The following is a 21,397-nucleotide window of genomic DNA, read 5'->3' on the forward strand; positions in this document are numbered from 1 at the left end:
ACTGTGCCGCTCTACGAACGCACTAAATCTTGAAATGAAGATGGGCTGAAAACGATATGAGTATTGGATTTCTAGAAAGACAGATGATATGTTACGATTTATTTGTTCTGATACAGTCTCGCACCGCATCCACCAGGCAAACAGAAAGGTCAAAAGTGTTCCACTATGAGAACAGTACCTGAGAAAACAATGCTATGCTAATGCAACGCTTCGCTTCTAGACACAAAGAATGAAAGATATAAACAAGTTCTCGACCAAGTCCAGGCACACAAGCTTAGTTGATGCACTGCGAGTACCACTCGTTGGCAGCCTTGCAAGTACCAGCAGAGCAGCACTTGGCACCAGAGAAGCCCTTTCCACCGCATTGTCCGTACAGAGCAGCACAGCCAGCGCCACCAGCAGCCTTGGTAGGTGCAGCAGGAGCAGGAGCGACAACAGTGGCCATGGTAGTCTTAGCAGGGGCGGCAGGAGCTGCAGAGGAAACCACCTTGGCGGGAGTGGTGGCACCACCGGCGCTGCTAGCACCACCAGTCCAGACAGCAGGACCAGGGAAGGGGAAGTCCTTCTTGCCATTGTAGATGCTGAAGTTGGCATACGGGTCGGTGGCCTTGTAGGCGCCAGGGAACTTGACCATGGGGCCAGGGGTACCGCTACCGCCACCCTGGACCTTGACCTGCATGCAGGAGACGTAGTGCTCAGGCTGGTTGACGTGGGAGCGATGGACACCAATGTGCTCAACGCGGACGAGGTACTCGCCGTTGGGAGTGTCCTTGGGGATCTTGGCCGCGACCCAGTCACGGTTGTAGGTGCACCAGGCGTCGCTGGTGAAGTCACCGTTGCCGCAGACACCCTCCTGGAAGATCTTGAACCAGTCACCAGATCCATCATACGAAGTCACACTGCTGGGAGCCTTGGACATGTAGACCAGGGCAGGGCCAGGGTGCTGGAACTTGGCTCCGACGCCCAACCTGAGACGGATCTCCTCGCCAGCGTTGACGGTCATGACCTGGGTCTTGCCGGCTTTCTGCGCTCCCTGGTTGCACACGATATCGGGGCTATCGGCGGTAGATCCATCACGGATATCGGCAGCTGGGTTGGAGGAGAACTTGATGGGGTTGTACTTGGTGGCACGGGTCGACTCGCGGACGTATTTGAATTGAGGCTGCGCAACACCAGCAACGATGTTGGTGTCGAAAAAGTAATGGGCGGAGGCCACTTGGGCGACGGCGCTGAGGACGAGGGCGTTGAACTTCATTCTGGCTAGCAGTAATGAAACTTGTGTATTTGGTAAAAAGAGTGTTGATAAACGAATGTAAAGGCTGAAAGAAGAGAATGTAGAAAGCGACTGAAACGAATGTATTGCTTGCTGGTGAGTTGTAAATGTTGGGCGTTGTCTTGGTTCTTATATCAGAGCGGAGAGCGCGCAATCCAAAACGGCTTCATGCTGCTAGCGCCTAGCTTCCGATGACTTGGTACAAGCGGAAATGAGTTTCCTACAGAAGGCAATACGGGAGATAGCAATGCAGGTTCCGTCGACAACACCATCCTTCCTTCTGTGATTGTAGGCGTTCTGGATCCCTTGGGAAGTGGACATGCCATTATCCATTAGACCGTTCTGAGCATAGCACCACTTGTGAAAACATCCGAATCATCTTAGTAGGCAACAGAAATACTTGTTTGGTAAACCAATGTCAATGCGGTGGTGATTTCTTCGGGTCCTGCCAAGGTCGCCTGCTAACATGCCGTTCCAGTTCACGAAGTGGCGAAACGCTGGTGTGCTTGTTTTTACGCTTGACAGACGTAGCGTTGTTTCGTTTAGAAACTTTTGACGCCTTGTTTGCCTCGATAAGTGCTAGAAAGTGGGATTCAATGGCTGTGATTCGACGTTTGGGGCGCACGGACTGTGTATACAGAACCGGTGGTTATAACGGACGGGCCGCTGTCTGACAACAGTAGCTCCACTGGGCCCGAGGCTAGCATGCCTTATGGAAGTTTGCGCGACCACCGTTGTTGCCAGTGTGTCGGACCCGCCGGTGGAGCTGGCTGTGGGCATCGTGGCCTGCGCGTAAGCCTGGCCACGGCCGGTCGTTCAGAAAGTGAACGCTGTACATACTGGAAAACATGTGACAGCTTGATCATGCTGTACAATATCTCTCAGTGCTCCTTGAGGATACGTGTCGAGTGGTTGAAATCCAGCCCCTGCAAGAGATCCCTGGTAACCAAGAATCCGCTGCATGTTGAGTGAAGGGGCAGATCGGACAAGTCCAGCCGAGCAAGCCTCATCTAGCGATGAGACAAGATAGAAGGAAGACAAAGGGTAGAGATGATGCTAGTGACGTCATGTAGAGAAGTTAATGTTGGCGAAAAGGAGAACTGCCTGTTGTTCGGTTTGCTGCCTCGGTGCTTAGGTTGTGCAGAACCGAGTGGAGCTCTCTGTTCCATTTAGCTCGAATATTTGATCTGTGGAAGTCTAGTAGGTCTGTACCGACGAGCGATACGCTGTGCCACATCAGGCGTCTCACTCATACCGGGCTGTGAGGTGGAGTCGATTTACTGTAGCTTAGGCCCGTTGGGAAAGGGGCAGGTGATGATGTAGTCGCGTAATTACACGAGATCATGATGAGCAACGGACCTATATCTGGTGTGTTGGCAGTAATTCTTGGGGAGGCAACCTCATGGTTGATAAAGAGTTGCTGTTGATGTGGTTCGTGGCTCCCAATAATGATACCACTAGGCTGTATTTGGCTAGTCTATTTTCGACCAACAGCATTGGAAGGCAGGACAGGTCTATACACACTTCCCCGTGAAGCCAAGATCCAAGTAGAATGGGAAAAAAAGACATCAAATCGGTTGACGGGCTCTGCTCAGACGCAAAGAACCGTAGATATGCTCTAGGAAAGGTTGTTGCTGTCTAAGTAACGTCGACTGCCATGTAGCCAGAAGGCATGCTGCAAAAAGGTACTTCGTCGAGCAGGTGCCAAGATGGAACAACTCAATAGAACAGAAAACCAAACGAACAAGAAACATGTACTGCTCAACGCCAGCTAAGAGTGGTGGTGTATATAGCAACGCCTAGAATACGCATACGAAATTCATGATAAAGCAACATAGTCTAATGAGCAATGACGATACTGGCATACGTCGTGCTTCCTTCAAGTGTCAATCTAGAATTCGCCGCCGCCGCCTCCAAGGGCAGCAGCGCCCCAGATGCCGACCAAACCCCAAACACCCACTCTCCATCCTCTCCATAGACCATGCACACCCTGACCCTTCCTTGTGCGTGGCGGCCTTGAGAAGCCCATTGCCTTTGCACTTGCGGCCTTGGCAGCATTTGCGGTCTGAACTGAGATGCCTTCCTCGCGAGCGATGAACCACATAGTACCCAGAACGCCCCTATATTGACCCGGCTCCACGATTGTCTTGAAGCTCTGGTCGGAGCTCGGCTTATCCAGACCGTAGGCTGGACTCTTAGCACGGCTAGGAGGTACTTGGTACTCTGAAGCTAGACGTTGGGTCTCGTGGTCCTGTAGGGCAGCGACCTGGCCGCGGCGCAGGACGGTTTCGAGAGGCAGGCGGACGAAGAGTTCAGTTGTGGAGGCGAGGAATGTGCTGAAGGAGTAGGTGGTAGGCGTAAGGATCGGGTCGATGCTTAGTGTTGAGCGGAGGAAGAGGGGTGTTGAGGAGGAGATGAGTGTGGGCACACAGGCGTGCATTATGGTAGCCGGAAGGAGGCTGGGCGTGACAGAAAAGGAGGGCAGAAGAGAGAGGCAAGGGTATATAGATCGTGGGGATGAGGAGATGGGTGTAATGATGAGGCGGGTGCGCACCATATCGAGGGGCGCAAGAAGAGTGGCCGCGATGGCCGTGGCGGCGACAGCAACGCCGAGTGAGGTCAGCGGGCTTGGGCTGTCCAGTATATCCAAGCCTCCTATGCCGCTTCCTGCTGATCCTACTAGGCCTGGGTCTGGTATGTTCAGCAGGGCGGAGATCAGACTCCTGAACCATCCCTCAGTTGTCTTGAGCAGGAAATTGTAGATGAAGGTGCAGTTTGTAGCCTTCCACACGCCCCACGCCGACTCCTTCTGCCACAGCTGTGCTATCACTTCAAGCAGGGAGTCTGGTCGCTTGAGGTCTAGTCTGCTTATGGCGGATGGCGGGGGTCGTGTGGGTGTTCGTGACCGTGACCGGCTATCGAGACGTCTCTGGCGCCGCCGTGGGGATCTCGATTGCTCGACAGAAGGGGAGTAGGGCGAGGGCGAGACAGGGGTCATGCGCGGTGCAGTGGATGTGAAGTATGAGGGCGAGTCCTCGTCAGACTCCTCATCCGAGGGCGGGTACTGCGTCCATTAGCCCACATTCACATGTCAGACCCCGCCCAGCGTCTGATACATACATCCTCAAACTTTCCGCTCGCGAAGCTCTGGGGCCTGCTCTTGTGGCCGAAGACATCTCCGTCCAAGCCGGCGAGTTGTCCCTTGGCCTCGTGTATCTGCAGTATCGTCTTCGCAACCTCGAATGGTTGGGCTAACAGGACGCTGGTGTAGTTCCACAAGGCATGGTCGAGCAGCTTTTTTGCATGCCCGGCTACTGATGGCGACGTCTCGGGAAAGTACGAGTCGTAGTCGAGATCAGAGAGAATGTCGCGTGCCTGGCTGCCGAGACTCGATTTACTACTGGCACTGGGCTTGAAAGCGGGCGGGAGTGACGAGCTTGTCTGGTTCTGCGGGACATCGGGAGGTGGGCCAATAGATGGCGGGATGTAGTAGGGTCTTAGAGGGTTTGGGGCATCACGAGAGGTCGCCATTGTATCTCTTGTTTTTGGGGCAGAGATTACGTGAGGCTGGAGATGTTGATCGTTTTCTTACCCGCGGTGGTGGATGCGCTGTGAAGATCGACCGGGGTCATGCCTGGTCTGTGCGCCAACATTTCTGACGTCTCACAGCATTCGGAATTATCGTCGCGTTCATTCTTGGTGACACTGCAAACACTGCAGGTCTTTCACCTCTGCACGTCCTTCTCCCTTTCCCCTTCAAGTCCAGTCGATTAGCGAGCTTTCATTCCTGTCATGGCTGTTAGGAGAGCCTGTTTGAGTGCTTTGGAGGGGAGGATAGCGGGCGCAAGAGGTGCATCATCGAGTCCGCAAAGGTTCGCCAGCAATTGGACCGCGTCGACGTGGCAGAAGTCCATGCACACACGTACGATGACATCGCCTCTTCTATCACAACCGAGTGCCATCAAAGCCACATGCCCGCCATGGCTCAGAAACCGCCGCCACTTCTCCTCGTCTCCCACGTCCCGCCACGGTCACCTGGACCCACCCCGACCGGGTGAAGAGTGCGTCAGATGCACTCAACTGGAGCAATATGAGATGACTGACGCCTTCCAGACGCAAAGTAACCTTTATAGATAAAGACGGTCACGCCACAACATTCGAAGTAGCCGACGGCGACAACCTCCTCGACATCGCCCAAGCCAACGACATAGAGATGGAAGGCGCGTGTGGCGGATCCTGCGCCTGCTCAACATGCCACGTCATAGTAGAAGATGAAGCCTACTACGACAAGATGGAGGAGCCGGACGATGACGAGAACGACATGCTGGATCTGGCGTTTGGTCTGACCGAGACCAGCCGCCTGGGATGCCAGGTTAAGATGAGCAAGGAGCTTGATGGCCTGGTCGTGCGGTTACCGAGCATGACGAGGAACCTGCAGGCTAGCGATTTCGACAGCAAGTGAGTCAAGTGAAGAAGACGGAAGTGTGGTATCGAGAGGAGACGTAGTAGCGATAAGAATATTTCATCGCACACGGTCGTATCGGTAGCGCTTAGGGATAACTTCGCATACTCGGCATCTGAGACGACATGTATTATACGAAAACTCCGCTTGCAGATGGCCTGGCGTCGAGTACGACTCTGAATTTATGTATAGTATATGGTATCATGAACACACTGAAACTGCGTCTCTTTTGTCCCAAACGCCGAAATTATGCATACCGATGTGTCTTTACGCCTCGACGCTGCCCTCCTTTTTCTGCCCTCCGGTGATCATGTCTAGGAAACCCTGCTTGCTCATTTCCTTGACCTTCTCCTCCCTCTTGTCCATGCCAACTACCATGCCCGCTTTGCTCTCCCTCTCGGCCTGTTCACCCTTGACCTGAGCCGCCCTGACAGCGTTGAACAGCTTGATGACACCCTTCTGCGCCGTCCGCCTGAGCTCCTTCTCCTTTGCCGATGTGGCAGCCGTGCTGACGTTTGGGTCGTTGAGGCCCAAGACATCCTTGACCCGGCCTTTCTCTTGTGCGGCCTTGCGCTCAGCAACAATTTGTCGGCGCGCCTTCTCCGAGAGTTTCGAGTCGGCGAGCTCGCGGTTGGCGGTTGCGGCGTCCTTGCTGCGGGCCAGGATAGGCTCGGAACGTTTCGAGCTTGTCAATTTGGAGCCCAAGATTTTAGAAATCGAGTTGGCGAAGGCCCCGGGGTCGTTTCGCTTTCGTACTTTGCGCGCGGCGGTGGTGGACGTCTCGGATGCAGATGAGGCATTTGAAGCATCCGATTCGGAGTCGGCGATGGAGAACTCGTCGGCTTCAGGCTCCGAGTCGTCTTGGTCATCCTCGGCGTCGCTGGGTAACGGGGCTTCGTGGTCGACGGGCGCAGTCTTCTTCAGGGCAGACTTTGCTGGCGCCTTTGCTGGTATGCTAGCTTTGAACTTGGGCTCAGGCTTTTTGGGTGGCGCCGCCTCAACTTTCTGTTCTTCGTCCTCGTCGTCGCTGGCTGAAGACTCCTCTGCTGCCGCCGCTTGTTGCGCTGCTTTCTTGGCCTCAAACTTTGCCTGCTTCCTCAGCTGTTGCTTTGACAGCTCTTGCTTTCCGGGTAACGTCGCATTGGCCCCCGAAGGCTGGAAGGGCTCGTCTGGCTCTAGGCTGCTGCCGCGCCGGGGAGCATCGCGCGCGGCGCCCTCTTCTTCGTCGCTCGAGCTGTGGTAGTTCTTCTGCTTCTTGACCTTTCTCTTCTCCTTCTTGGGCACCTTTCCGCGCAGCTGCTCCTCGGTCCGTCTCCGTTTCAGCGATGTGTTGACCATTGTGGTTGTGAATGTCGCGATTTGTGAATGCTGCAAGTCAATCGCGGTCGCAGAAAAAAGTTCCACGGGCGATCGGCGTTAGCAGCTCGAATCACCGACGACGGCACGCGCGCCCCGCCATACTGCATTCCCCACAGAACACCGCGAGAGACCACCACCACCACCACCACCACCACCAAACACCCTACAACCTCACCCACCCCCTCATATCCCCCCAACAACCGCCGCTATGGTGCTTCAGGATCTCGGGCGGCGCATCAATGCCGCCGTCACTGACCTCACGAGGTCGCCCAACCTCGATGAGAAGGTGTGTGCCACGGGGGGCGCGACATAATGATAGGTGGCTAACATGCGCAGGCCTTTGAAGCCATGGTCAAGGAGATCTCCAACGCCCTCGTCGAAGCCGATGTCAACGTCAAACTCGTCATGAACCTGCGACAATCGATCAAAAAGGCCGTCGACTTCAAGCATCTCGCGCCGGGCGTCAACAAGAAGCGCCTCATCCAGAAAGCCGTCTTCGACGAACTCGTCAAGATGGTCGACCCCCACGCCGAACCCTTCAAGCCCCGCAAGGGCAAGTCGAACGTCATCATGTTTGTTGGTCTGCAGGGTGCGGGTAAGACGACAACGTGTACCAAGCTGGCGAGATGGTACCAGGCACGAGGCTTCAAGGCCTGTCTGGTGTGCGCCGATACCTTCCGTGCCGGTGCCTTTGATCAACTGAAGCAGAACGCGACCAAGGCGAAGATCCCGTACTACGGTAGCCATACCCAGACCGATCCCGTTGTCGTGGCAGCCGAGGGTGTGGACAAGTTCAAGAAGGAGCGCTTCGAGATCATCATTGTGGACACCTCTGGACGTCACAGGCAGGAGAAGGACCTCTTCGACGAGATGGTGCAGATTCAGAATGCCGTGACCCCCGACCAGACAATCATGGTGCTGGATGGAACAATCGGTCAGGCTGCCGAGTCGCAAGCGCGCGCTTTCAAGGAGGCTGCAGACTTCGGAGCCATCGTCATCACCAAGACCGACGGTGCAGCAGCAGGAGGTGGTGCCATCTCCGCTGTCGCCGCGACACACACGCCTATTGTATTCCTTGGAAACGGAGAGCACATGCTGGACCTTGAGCGCTTCGCACCACAGGCTTTCGTCTCGAAACTGCTCGGCATGGGAGACGTTCAGGGACTTGTCGAACACGTACAATCGCTCAAACTCGACCAAAAGGACACCATGAAGCACATCACCCAGGGAATTTTCACCATCAAGGATCTGCGGGATCAGCTTTCCAACATCATGAAGATGGGACCATTGTCCAAGATGGCAGGCATGATTCCCGGTCTCAGCAGTATGATGGGTGGCATGGATGACGAGGAGGGTGGCACCAAGCTCAAGCGCATGATCTACATCTGCGACAGTATGACCGAGAAAGAGCTGGAGTCAGATGGGAAGATGTTCGTTGACCAGCCCACACGTATGACACGTATCGCTCGTGGCTCCGGAACCTCAGTGCGTGAAGTCGAGGAACTGCTTACCCAACACCGCATGATGGCCGGTATGGCCAAGAAGATGAAGGGTGGAATGGCGAACATGCAGAAAGCACAGGGTGCCATGGGAGGAGGAAACAAGCAACAACAACTCGCGGCCATGCAGAAGCGCATGCAAAGTATGGGAGGAGGCGCAGGCGGTGCCGGCGGTGGTATGCCGGATATCGGTGCTATGATGAAGATGCTCGGTGGAGGCGGCGCTGGTGGGGGTATGCCCGACATGTCAGCCCTGGGCGGAATGGGAGGCATGCCTGACATGAGTGCCATGATGAAGATGATGGGCGGTATGGGCGGTATGCCCGGTATGGGCGGAGGTGGTGCTGGCGCGGGACAAGGCAAGGGGAGGAGGTAGTGTCAAAGCTATGAGGATATCAGTTTGCGATTTTTGATGCATAGCCGCGGCGTTTGGGTTTGTTATCACATCTGGGGGGTTCTCTGCGTTGAGGTACACATCGTATGTTACTTCTCCTACCTGCTTTCCCTTTGACCTTCTCCCTACCTAGAAGTTTCCATCGTCATGTTTGACCACCATGCTAGCTGGTTTCAGATTATGGGTTTGTTGTTCCTAGCATTCTTACAGCAGTGCCTTTAGCACTGTTTGGTTTGTTGGAATGTCTACATATAACTTGGTACAGGAGCTTGCTCAGCTCCTGCTATTGTTTTGCCCTACTCACGATCACTCTACTGATATACAAACATGCAATCTCTACTGGGCCAACCCCGCGAAATTCGCAACATGATGTTCGCACACCTGATTGATGCGTCACAAGATCTCTCTGCCATACTCAAAGTCAACCATCAGCTAGCTGCAGAATGTATTGAGGAAGTTACATTCCATCACCAGGTGCACCTGCGACACATGATATCCGACCTTCACACCCGCTTCCCAGAAATAGAATTCGACATTGACGTTCCGCCCAAAGGCGCTGGACGGCCCGTTCTTAGTACCATGACACTCACACTTCCTGTTGGTCCACGAAATATCCGTAATCGAGACACAGTAGCCACGTTCTTGACGGAAGTGCTGTGGATGCGTGCGTTGCCTCTTACAGACACGCTCAAGATTGTTCTGCAGCCGCAGTGGATGCCAGCGTCTCAGCGGATGCCGGAGAAGGTACCCCTGGAAGGATACCAAGTATCTAGTGATAACTTGGTTCGTCACTTGAGGAACTCGATTGTGAACAAATTTACCGGCAGCAATTATGGTGTTAGGAGGGTGATTGTTTGTTGGCAAGGGGGTGCAAGTGAAGCAGCGATATGGAGGGACCTTTTGAGCTATTCACTAGCATTGACTGCGCCGTGGGCGCGCCACTTTGAGAAATGTGACTGGAATCCGCATGGGGAGGACAAAGTTGTGTGGCGGAGGAATGACGATGCCTGAAAGTCGATTCGTTGCTCTGGATTCATTACGACAACAGTGCTTAGAAGCGCAAAACTTTGTACGCTAGCACTGCATGAAGAGAAGTTATCTCTGACCATAGTTCTATCTCCCTGTGGCTTTCTCCCCCTTCTAAGTATTTCCCATATCAGCTCTCCATCTTCCTTATTCCTTTTGGCCATTTCTCTGTTCTGCTTGCTCTTTCCGGTATTCTTCAAAGTCAAAGCCTAGTTCTTTCACATGCCTAATTTCTCTTCTCTTTTCCCCCATCTTGCCAAAAGCCTGTCGTATCTTTGGGAAATTCTCACGACACCAGTATTCCCACTCGCCCCAGACTGGTGGTATCTTTCCTTTACCTTCATTTTCTAGACCCTCTTTCTTCTCGGCGCTCAATGCCCATTTACCCATTGCATTGATGTAGTTTGCATCTTTAGGAAAAGGCAAGAGATGAAAGTTTCGCCCAGCGCCCATCTCTTCTTCTACACTCTTTTCCCAATCGCGCATGTCGGACAGTGGTGGTAGAGGAAGCCGGCCGGAATACACGCGTGCGAGGACGGCGGACTGTGCTTCTGCTACTGGGAAAGGGATTACACGCTGGTTTAGGGCCAAGAAGCTTAACGTAGGTCGTGGCGCGTAAAAAAGGTGCTGGTAGGTATTGTTTACTCTCTCCCCAGTAGTGATGAGTTCAGGCTTCACATTTTGCAGGAAAGGCAGACTGTAAAAGTAACCTGTAGCAAAGACGATAGCATCGATGTCATGCTCTTCAGTTCCATCCTCGAACATGACGCCCCTACTATTGGGGAGAAACTTTTTGATTGGCGGAACTTCTCGTCGCCTTTGGTCTTCTCCTGCTGTTCCATGCGTAGCGCTAAACATGGACTGTGAGCGTGTAGACCACAGCAGCGGCTTTTGACAGAACTCGGCAATCTGGGCGCTGATGTCTGCGCCTGATGCCGAGTTGCCTACAACGATTACTTTTTTCCCACTAAAGTCCTCGGGCTTGCGGTAGTATTTCGAATGAATAATGCGACCAGGGTGCTGTGTGGCCCATTCCTTGATACCAGCCATTGGAGGAATGTAGGGTACTATGAAATGGCCGTTTGCTACAATCACTGCATCATAGACCTCGGAAGTGTCTTCGTTCGTGATTAGATCCCGTGTTGTGATGGTCCAGGAGCTGCTGGTTTTATTCGGATCGACTGGGTGAACACTGGTCACTTGTGTGCAATATCGCACAAGATCTTGGACGTCAGCAGAGTAGTCGTCGATGTATTTGAGGACCGTCTCGTGTGTAGGAAACAATTGGCTATCAGATGGCCAGTCCAGATCCTGGAAGCCCATCAGCCCGCGAGGTATGTTGGTTTCCAGGTTCTCGTACATTGGTGATAAGAACGAAGGTATCTTTGATGCGCAGTTTGTCCCATTAGTATTGCTGCTTCCGTTCGCTGCTGCTTCTCTGGATTGCCATTCCGGCTTTTGGACATCCTTGTTCGGATTCGTCTGGGGTATGTCGAAGAGATTCTCGTCTCGTTGTTCGCCTGTATATATCCATATCCCTCCTGGTCTACTTCGTTGTTCAAACAAGACAATCTTGTCAAATGCTTTCTCTGCACGGAGATATTTCGCTGCCACCACACCTGAAGGCCCCGCGCCCACTATTGCGATCCTCCGAGCTCTTACTGATATTTTGTCGCTGTCGGAAGACATTCTACAAGATTCTAGAGTGGCAAAGAAACGAGCCAAAAGAGAAGGTAGGGAAGCGCGCGCCGATCGAATGCGAACTGTAGATCGAGAGTATCGAGCCAAAACAAAAGAGATCAGAGGAAAGGAACGATGATGCGACATGACGCCGAGATGTTGAGATGGAAGCAGCGAGATTCGGGGCTTATCGGAATTGTCTTCCGATCGGAACTACGCGAGGCTGTTCGGCATCATCGACCTTGGGGGGCAGCTACATCATCCGCCTGCGAGACTCACACCACCGGCTGTATAGTGACGATTCGGCCCTACAACGCGTCCGTCCTCCCCCATTAATTGGGTTCCCCTCACTGTGTCCCGCTGCCCATACTCTGAAACCCACTCAGCAATGCTGCGCACACTGCGACTCGCACGTCTTGCATCAGCACCGCGACCAGTCCGAAGCTTCTCAACCCACAGTGCAGCCATGGCGCGACTGCGCATCGGATTCGTACCAGGTAAGCGCGCCCTTGTCCACACCAGAGGTCCGGCTGACGGCAACAGAACACTTCTCCACTCCGCTCGAGTTCGCGAAGAAACACTATGGCCTCGATGCAAAGCTCATTCCTTACCCCAGCGGTACAGGCCACATGGTCACCGCTCTGCAATCCGACGAGATCGACATCGGTGTTGGCCTTACCGAAGGCTGGATAGCGGCACTGGGAAAAGCACAGGCAGCCAAAGAGGACGCTGGCTTCAGTATCGTCGGCACGTATGTCGAGACACCACTTTGCTGGGCCATATCCACGGGTGCCCGCAGAAACGAGCTCAATGGCATCCAGGACCTGAAGGGCAAGAAGGTCGGCGTGTCACGAATCGGAAGCGGAAGCTACGTCATGAGCTTCGTGCTGGCTGACCAACAGGGGTGGCTGGACACCACGTCAGACAGCCCCCCGTTTCCAGTCGAGCCGTTGAACACGTTTGCAAACCTCCGCGATGGCGTCAATGACGGCACTGTAGACTTCTTTATGTGGGAGCACTTTACGTCGAAGCGCTACTACGACAACGGCGAGATCAAGCGCATTGGTGAGATCTACACACCATGGTCCTCGTGGAAGATCGTCGCTGCAAACCATCTATTGAACCCAAAGAACTGGAGTTTGTCACCCAACGCAAGCAAGCCAGTGCTTACTGGCGAACTCGAAGACGTCATGGATAAAGTCAACAAAGGCATTCGACACTTTGAAGAGAACCAGGAAGAAGCTGTGCAGTACATCAGCACCAAGCTCGATTACTCGGAAGAGGACGCGAGAGAGTGGCTGAAGACTGTTGGCTTCGCCAAAGATGTCAAGGGTGTAGACAAGGAGGTGGTCGACAAGACCGTTGGTACACTGCAGAAGGCGGGCGTGTTGGGCGGGCAGGTCGATCAAAAGATTATGATCGGACTCGAACGACGTCTGGCATGAACCTAATCTGCTTGGACCGCTGGTTGTCATACCATACAATCGACGACAGTTTGCAGCCCGTGCTCAATAGCTTCAGCCCCATCAAGCACTCCGTGTGATAGGATCGCCAGCGCATGTTGAGAACCATGTCATAGCTCGGAGATCAAAGCAATGTGCTTTTTGCTTGTCTTTTGTCGCATATCAATCGCAGCAGCACCCGTTTGCAAGTAGGACCAACCAAGATGCCTTCACCTGTACTATCACGTCAAGGTGTGACTGCACAGCACAAAGCGATGCATTCATCTGGGCTACACCGTCAGAGTCCAACTTCACAGAACCGCGAAGTATTTATACTAGCCGGACGATTTTCCTGGAACCCTCTTGAAAATTCCCGCAATTCCACCAACCACAACTCAACTATCGACATCCCTCTAGAGCGGACCTTGAAGGCTTTCGCGTCAGAAAAGGACCAAAAACGGAAACCACCTACTTTTGTAAACTTCTCTAGGCCTCTTTCACCAAAATGCCAGCCGACACCACGAAAGAGCTAGAGCTATCTCACCTCGACCAACAACCTCATATACGCGTATACGGCCGCTACTACATCATCTTTCCATTTCCAGACATCATTTACGCATACGTAGCCAAAGAAGCGCTGCACACTGGCTTCAAGGAGGTCTTGCGACGATTTCCCTACCTTGCCGGCACGGTGGACATTCCCGACCCTACTACAGACCTTCGAGTACGCTACCCCGACCCCATCGATCTCGAAGCGGAAGCCCGTCGCGTCTTCACGATTAGCTACGATGACGTACAACACGACTACGATGCCCTTGCCCAGGACGCGTTCACACCAGAAGAATTGCCAGCTACCGTATTTTGCCCGAATGAGCTGAAATATCACACTGGATTGGGCAACGACCCATACGGCGAGAAGATGACTTCATTGCAAAAAGGGCCAGTTCCGGTCTTCGCGACCCAGGCTACGTTCATCCCTGGAGGCTTGGTGCTGAGCGCCTGGTTCTATCACGCTGTTCTTGACGGGACGGGAAACGCAAGAATTCAGAAGATATGGAGTGACGCCGTACGAGCCTTGCATCCTCAAGCAAGCAGACCATCGCTCAGGATTCCCAAATTCTACCGAGCACCTAGCTACAAAGATCAGCTTCAACCACTGAAGGCGATTATCAAAGAGTGGAACGACATTCCAGACCCGTCATCAGCACGAGGCGCGCTTGCAACCCTAGTCCAAGAAGCTGATGTAGCAGACAGCTGTGCAGACGGTTTAGTGTACCCGCCGCTTACAAAACGCTACGAACTGCGGAATGGACCGGATGAAGGACTACAAAAGGTCATCACGAAGATGTTTCGCTTCTCATCCCCAGCTCTCAATGAATTCCGCAACCAGCTATGCACCAAGACCGGCAAAAAAATCTCCATCTTCACTGCACTGTCAGCAATCATCTGGGGGAATATTATACGAGCTCGATCGGCATCGCTCGCTGCTTCAGGCAACAGGCAGTCGACACTCGCCGTTGTTGTGGATCTCCGAAAATATCTTCCTCCGCCTTTCTCATCGCCCGATTACCTCGGAAACCTTGTACTGTCTGCCCTGCCTACCCTCAGTCTTGAGAATGGAATACCCGACTGCGTAATTCCCCTGCGAAAGGGACCACCTCATGCCCCAGACAGCCTTTTCCCGGCAATGACCGTTCCTTCGGATCAGCAGAGCTTTTGCCTTGAGGACCTTGCAGTCAAGATCACAGATGCTCTACATGCTATTGACGCGGCGTGGGCAATCACCCAAATCAAAAGCGTTCTCACTAACCCTACTGAAGCCCAGCAAGCTCGTCTCAAATACCCCAAAGGTCCGGACCTGTACATCACTAGTTGGCAGAGGATGGGTGCCGACCGTGAGTGGTACATTCCTGGAACTAGTACGCCAAACGCAACTGCCATCCGAAGGGCGGCCTGGGTTAGCGAAGGTGGTATCGTGGTCTTGCCCAGGGAAGAAGACAAAGCAGGGCAAGAAGGAGAGCCGTATGAGGTCATGCTCAGTCTTACCCAAGCCGATATGAAAAGGTTCGAGCACGGTTTGCAGAGTGCCGGGTGGTTAGTAGATCCCCCAGTTGACAACATCCTCGACACTCTGAGTGACCTCAAACTTCTTGATCATCAGAGACCTGAGGCGAAGCCGTCTGTTGGGCATGCGAGGGCGTCCTTGTAGCCGGGCGTTAGGCGACGGTAGTTCTACGAGGAAGTCAATTCTTGCACATAGCTTGCTCTAAGGGAATGATCCTGTACAGTGGAGATGGTACTTTGTTTGGTAGATTTAGTAATGAAGATTAGCCCCAAAGATTTGTTTCTCGTGTTCCAACCAACGCTTTCACCGCTCGGACCCGTACCTGCAGATTTATGACTAAAAATGACGATCGACCGCGGCAACTACACACTAGCGCCCATCGAAGAGCCTAAGAAAAACAAGTTGCGTCCCCAACAAACGGGTACTGCTACTCACAGATCCCAGAAATCCCCAAGCGGAATCTCAAAAAAAAATGGCGGACGAAAGAGAGCCGTTGCTTTCTTACCATGAGGTGCAGCGTGAAAGAACGGAACAACTACTCGCGCATGAGATCACAGCAAGTGCGCAGCCAAATGAAGACTACCCTATTGATCATGGGAAAGTGGCGTGGATGCAGGTATTGGGTGGATTTATCCTGTTTGCGAATAGCTGGTGAGTGTTCCCGGAGTCTACCAACACGCCTTGACAAAGTCGCTAACAGGACAAAGGGGTTTGCCAAACGCATTTGGTGTCTTCCAAACCTATTACGTTGACTCTCTGCTTCCGGAGCAAGACGCGGCGCGCATCGCATGGATTGGATCGATCCAGCTATTCTTCACTACCATCGGGTGTTTGCCTGGCGGTGTACTGCTTGATCGAGGATACCTCAAATGTATCATCGTAGTCGGCACGGCGCTAGAAGTACTTGGACTGATTCTGACCTCCTTCTTCAAGAGCTACTGGTCCATCTTCTTCGCCCAAGGAGTGTGTATGGGTGTTGGCAGCGGCCTGATGGCGATCGTCCCTGTCGCGGTGCTAGCCATGTTCTTCGAGAAGAAACGTATGCTGGCTACTGGTCTTGCGTCGACTGGTGCTAGTGTGGCTGGCATCGCCTTTACCCTTTCCTTGCGCTCGCTGTTCCTCAGCGTGGGCTTTGCATGGGCCGTCCGCGTCTTCGCGCTCATCATCCTCGTCACGAACGCCATCGCCTTTTTCGTGATGCGATTGCAGCTCCAATATGGATCCAAGGGCTCCAGCTTCGGCTTTCATCACTTCAAGGACCTGCCATACACGGTGTTCGTCATCGCATTTACACTGTTTGTTGCATCATCCTTTGTGCCATTCTTCTTCATCCAGGAGTATGCCATCAAATTGGGTGTGTCAAAAGACATGGCATTCAATTTGCTTTCTATCATGAACGCTGCCAACATATTTGGGCGTTTTGTGCCGAACTTCATTGCTGATCGGTACGGTGGTGTCAATACCCTGCTTCCTCTTACCATCGCATGTATCATCACTCTCTGCATGCTTCCTCTCGTCCGAGAACTCAATGGTCTTATCGCCATCAGCATCGTATACGGTTTCCTCTCTGGCGGTGTCATCATCATTCCTGGACCTACCATCACTGACCTCTCGCCGAACAAAGCTGAGATTGGCGTTCGACTTGGGCTTGCGTACCTCGTCGCTGCTTTCGGCGGACTGTTCGGTAATCCTGCTACTGGTGCTATCAAAGGAGAAGGCAACAGTGCGGTAGAGAACTTCAAAGGTGTATGGTTCTGTGCGGCAGCCGTTATGGGTGCGGGTGTCGTGGCGCTTGTTGCCACAAGGTGGTTGAAATTGGGCAGCGCGTGGGCAGCAGGAAAAGTATGAGTGGTGGTCAGCCCCGCCAACCTGTAAGCAGCCTGACAGTGGTAAACTTCGAGCAGGTGGCGAGCGAATGCCAGCTCAATTTGGCTTATCTAATCACGACGAATCTTCCACAACGGGTTGGTTATGCACGATCCAGCCAATGGGCTGTTTGCACCGACCAGGTCTCAGTTCTGGCCGCAGATCAGGCGTTATGCTGAAGACTAGAGCACTCGGTAGCTGCAGTGTAACACAAAACATACGGAACAGGAATTATTCCCAACACGACCCAGGAATACAAGCGGATATAAGACAGCCTCTCCTCTGCGCACCCAATGTCGTTCTCATTTTTAGTTATAGCATGTATTTCTCGGTGACAGCCACAATGCTCCCAGCTAATCTTCTTTTCGTTTTTTACACGCTTCCACTCACGCACGCTGCCCTTTACTATCCTACGCCGGCTCTCTCCTTCATCGAACACATCCTCATCGACAACTGGGGAGCATACGCATCAAACTTCTCTTCTGCTATAACTCCTTGCACACGCTATGTCTCGCAGACTGGCACTATGGCGCTGACAAGCGGCCGCACGACAGCGGCACAATGGATGCGCGTCATGTTTCACGACTTCATCACTGCGAATGTGAGTGCAGGCACGGGTGGTATTGATGCCAGTATTGGCTACGAAACGGCAAGAGAGGAGAACAAAGGGAGTGCTTTCAACGACAGTTTTTGGTTTTGGAGACCATTCGTCAGCGATGGGGTTTCTAGTAAGTTTAGGCTCGAGAAAGGGTGGCTGGTAGTGCTGATGAGTTGGTAGTGGCAGATCTCATTGCACTCGCTACCGTCATGTCCAATAACCTGTGCGGAGGTGAGCAGATGCCTTACCGCGCTGGACGTATCGATGCCATAGAGGCTGGAATTACTACTGGGGTGCCCGCGCCGGAAACCAATCTCGAAGAGACCTTGCTATTCTTCGAACGCGCTGGGTTCGACAAGGTAGATGCTATCGGCCTTACGGCATGTGGACATACGATAGGATCTGTTCATCACGTACGTATACACAAAGCGTTGAGATCAGCTGTCGATTGCTAAACCCTATAGGGCGGTTTTCCTGAAGTCGTAGACGAGAGTTTCGTGACACCCGATAACACGAATGGCGGTAGCAATTTTGACACTACACATGACGTGTTTGACCCCAATGTCCTCGGCGAATACCTGAATGGAACAGGGAATAGAGGGGGACCGTTAGTCACCTCATACAACGACACGATGAACTCCGATCTACGGTTATACGAAAGCGACAACAACGCCACTATGCATGCCCTGTTCGCCCAAGGCGTGGGTTTTTTGAAAACGTGTGTCGGGCTCATGGGTCGTGCCATTGATACCGTGCCTACTGGTGTTCAGCTGAGCAAGCCAGTTACAGCCATCCTTGTTAAGCCAGTCAACGTAACATACGACTTCAATGAAGACGGGAATTTGACGCTTAGCGGAAAGATCAGAATCCTTACACCAGCGGGTATTTCTCCGCCAGCGTCTTTCAACATCCGCATCAACCAACACGAGACGAAATTGGAGCCGGAAGCAGAGACTGGAAGCTCCGTGTTCGGTCGTAGAGGCAGTATGTACGGAACCACGTCGTACTTTCCATTTTCGTTATCTGGGCCCATCGTTCGTGATGCAACGTCTTTCTTGGTATATGGATCGGGTATATCGGAATCGACTTTCCACATCGATAGCGAAGTCTTTTTTGTACCCAGTTTGACAGAGTTGGAGGGTTCATCGACCAGGGTCACGATTGCCATAACCGGTTCGAAGTCTTGTGGTGATCTAGCAGTGCGTCTCGCCGTACCGTTTACACAACACGGCACGCTGGCGCCAAAGATGGTTGAGAGTAGTACAACTGTTGGGGAGGCAGCAGCAGTGTTGGATGGTTATACGCTTTGCCATGGCCTCGCCGTTTTACAAGATATTCCAACTGGTCTAGTTAGAGCTGAGGCGTTGCTAGGAGGGGAAGTTCTTGATATACTCATGATCAACGGGGGAACGGCCGGGTGGTAGTATGATGGAAGATATCGAATGCTCTTCTCATTTTTCAGTGCCCGTACGGACAAAAAGGTTATCTCCATCATCGAACTGACATTGGTGAGTTATCCTCTTTCTCTCTCATGTCAACTTGCGTACTGTTATCACGTGAATTACTCGACGTCCCAAATAACGTTGAATCTTTTCAAATCATGCACTCGGATCACACAAAGGATTGATGACGCTCAATATCGATGCATGTCTCGGTGCCTTCCCCGGTGGTCGACTTTAGCGAGCGGGGTGAGCGGCGAATACATGCGGAGAAACATTAAACGATATTAATGTGCTCCCCTCCGTGTCGAATCAGACATAGCCGGACGACAGATGCGTCGACCATGCTCAGATGTACGCATGAGCGCACAATGCAACCTAGTGTACCACCACGCTATACAAGGGAAAAATCAAACACCCTACTAGGCAACTACAGGGGACTAATTAATCTTTCTTTGTAGAGCGATACTCTATCTAGACGACTACAGGGGTGGCGTTCGATTTTTCCCTTGCATGGCGTGCTACTATCTGAAAACTGGGGTAGGGTACCTAGGTAGATCGCCGTGCTAGGTCCTCCAGTGGAACGAGGCTCCAGCACGGCTATAAGAAGCAACCATGGTACGGTAAAGTAAAGTTCAGGAGGATCAAGATCCATCCCAGTTGACATGATGTTTCCTTCAATTGCCATCTTTCACGTGCTTTGCGCAGCCGTCGCATCGGCGCAGCTCACCTCCCAACTCACCGAAATCGTCGACTTTGGCCCAAATCCGCGGAATGTTTCCATGTTCATTTACGTACCGGCAAATCTACCGCAAAACGCTCCCATACTCGTTTCGCCACATTGGTGTCACGGCACGGCACAGCAGGTGAGTTACGACCGTTCTGCACACGTCTTCGACACATGCTGACTTGATCCTTCAACCTCAAGGTCTTTGACTACAGACCTTGGGCTTCTCTTGGTGACGAGTACGGCTTCATAACGATCTATCCCAACGCTTCAACATTAAATACGGACCAATGCTGGGATGTCAGTAGCCAGCAATCGCTTACCCACAACGGCGGAGGCGATGCGCTCGGCATTGTATCCATGGTACGGTGGACTTTGGAAAAATATCATGCAGACAAAGACCGCGTTTTTGTCACCGGCACGAGGTTAGTTAGGCCGTACAAAATGCATCTGTGACATACGCTAACCTCGCATCTTCACGTCTGCAGTTCAGGCGCAATGATGACGAACGTGCTCATCGGGAGCTATCCAGACGTCTTTGCGGCAGGAAGCGCATGGGCGGGTGTGCCCTTCGGGTGCTTTTCCGGCGACGGCTTCGATGTCTGGAGTGAAGCATGTGCCACTGGCCGGATCATCAAGAACGGGCCCCAATGGGCAGCTCTCGTGCGCAACGCATACCCTTCATATCGCGGCTTCCGTCCTAAGTTCCAGACTCTTCATGGCACGGCGGACACGATCCTTGATCCACAAAACTTCCTCGAGCAGATCAAACAATGGACAAGTGTATTCGATGTGAGCCAGAAACCGACTGAAATCACGCAAGACGTTCCGTTCAAAGGCTGGACGAGGTTTCGGTATGGCGACAAGTTCGAAGCGTATGAAGCTGGCAGTGTAGATCACAACATTCCGACGGATGCCGACACCGTGATGGATTTCTTCGACTTGAAGTGCAGCGGGCCGAGCTGCTTCTCGAGGCCTAGGTCAGGTAACAGTACTAGGCACCATGGTTAGGGCACTGTTGAATCTCGCTCCAGCCGCTCAGAATCTTACAAAATAGCAAGAAAAGTTATTGCAGTATGTTGAGTAGCTATGGATGGGAAGTGGTGGCTAAGTGAGGCGGCAGGGATTCAAGGATGGAGGTGGAGACAAGAAGGTATCGGAGGACTTTAGATGTCGAATCAAGCTAGGGAGGTAAGACGTGAAGGTGTATGGTACCACTTGGTGTTGAGCGTGCTGAAGGTCGCGTATATGTGTGGGTAGGGGACGATTCTTTGGGCGGCGAAGAAGGAGATAGATATCTCAAGGACGCGCGTGCATCCGCAATCGCTCCTTCACTTCCGTAGATTGGGCCAGCGGACCCACTTGACGTTGCTGACTGCCCAATACAAACGAGGACTTCACGGCTACCAATATCATCTACTCGTCAATCTCTCATACGGTGATTTGTGGGTCTAAACAAGTGAAAGACGCAGGTGCGCGAGATTGCCTAACCAAACAGCGACTCACGCGTTCTGCCCACGCTAAGCCCATCAACCGCTCCGATAGCAACCCGACTTCTGACTAAGAT

General features: G+C 52.8%; 9 protein-coding genes across 9 annotated transcripts; 5 read left to right on the plus strand and 4 right to left on the minus strand.

Moving 5' to 3' along the window:
* Positions 1–274: 274 nt before the first annotated feature.
* ACET3X_003289 (uncharacterized protein) lies at positions 275–1,255 on the minus strand (the record flags this gene model as incomplete). The annotated part of the gene is made up of 1 exon (XM_069448547.1): positions 275–1,255. One exon carries the CDS (start codon positions 1,253–1,255, stop codon positions 275–277), a length of 981 nt encoding a protein of 326 aa, XP_069309836.1.
* Positions 1,256–3,164: 1,909 nt separating this feature from the next.
* Positions 3,165–4,804, minus strand: ACET3X_003290 (uncharacterized protein; the record flags this gene model as incomplete). The annotated part of the gene is made up of 2 exons (XM_069448548.1): positions 3,165–4,337; positions 4,394–4,804. 2 exons carry the CDS (start codon positions 4,802–4,804, stop codon positions 3,165–3,167), a joined length of 1,584 nt encoding a protein of 527 aa, XP_069309837.1.
* Positions 4,805–5,200: 396 nt separating this feature from the next.
* ACET3X_003291 (uncharacterized protein) lies at positions 5,201–5,735 on the plus strand (the record flags this gene model as incomplete). The annotated part of the gene is made up of 2 exons (XM_069448550.1): positions 5,201–5,334; positions 5,387–5,735. The coding sequence occupies 2 exons, from the start codon at positions 5,201–5,203 to the stop codon at positions 5,733–5,735; spliced, it is 483 nt and encodes a 160-aa protein (XP_069309838.1).
* A 267-nt stretch (positions 5,736–6,002) lies between these two features.
* ACET3X_003292 (uncharacterized protein) lies at positions 6,003–7,073 on the minus strand (the record flags this gene model as incomplete). The annotated part of the gene is made up of 1 exon (XM_069448551.1): positions 6,003–7,073. The coding sequence occupies one exon, from the start codon at positions 7,071–7,073 to the stop codon at positions 6,003–6,005; it is 1,071 nt and encodes a 356-aa protein (XP_069309839.1).
* Positions 7,074–7,302: 229 nt separating this feature from the next.
* Positions 7,303–8,969, plus strand: ACET3X_003293 (uncharacterized protein; the record flags this gene model as incomplete). Its single annotated transcript, XM_069448552.1, has 2 exons — positions 7,303–7,380; positions 7,431–8,969. 2 exons carry the CDS (start codon positions 7,303–7,305, stop codon positions 8,967–8,969), a joined length of 1,617 nt encoding a protein of 538 aa, XP_069309840.1.
* Positions 8,970–10,160: 1,191 nt separating this feature from the next.
* ACET3X_003294 (uncharacterized protein) lies at positions 10,161–11,375 on the minus strand (the record flags this gene model as incomplete). Its single annotated transcript, XM_069448553.1, has 1 exon — positions 10,161–11,375. The coding sequence occupies one exon, from the start codon at positions 11,373–11,375 to the stop codon at positions 10,161–10,163; it is 1,215 nt and encodes a 404-aa protein (XP_069309841.1).
* Positions 11,376–12,159: 784 nt separating this feature from the next.
* ACET3X_003295 (uncharacterized protein) lies at positions 12,160–13,138 on the plus strand (the record flags this gene model as incomplete). Its single annotated transcript, XM_069448554.1, has 2 exons — positions 12,160–12,190; positions 12,237–13,138. 2 exons carry the CDS (start codon positions 12,160–12,162, stop codon positions 13,136–13,138), a joined length of 933 nt encoding a protein of 310 aa, XP_069309842.1.
* A 502-nt stretch (positions 13,139–13,640) lies between these two features.
* On the plus strand, positions 13,641–17,048 carry ACET3X_003296 (uncharacterized protein; the record flags this gene model as incomplete). The annotated part of the gene is made up of 2 exons (XM_069448555.1): positions 13,641–15,229; positions 15,908–17,048. The coding sequence occupies 2 exons, from the start codon at positions 13,641–13,643 to the stop codon at positions 17,046–17,048; spliced, it is 2,730 nt and encodes a 909-aa protein (XP_069309843.1).
* Positions 17,049–17,409: 361 nt separating this feature from the next.
* ACET3X_003297 (uncharacterized protein) lies at positions 17,410–18,834 on the plus strand (the record flags this gene model as incomplete). Its single annotated transcript, XM_069448556.1, has 4 exons — positions 17,410–17,794; positions 17,845–18,077; positions 18,129–18,648; positions 18,818–18,834. The coding sequence occupies 4 exons, from the start codon at positions 17,410–17,412 to the stop codon at positions 18,832–18,834; spliced, it is 1,155 nt and encodes a 384-aa protein (XP_069309844.1).
* Positions 18,835–21,397: the final 2,563 nt, after the last annotated feature.

This window comes from Alternaria dauci, chromosome 2, assembly GCF_042100115.1.
Source record: "Alternaria dauci strain A2016 chromosome 2, whole genome shotgun sequence".
NCBI classification, from domain to species: domain Eukaryota; kingdom Fungi; phylum Ascomycota; class Dothideomycetes; order Pleosporales; family Pleosporaceae; genus Alternaria; species Alternaria dauci.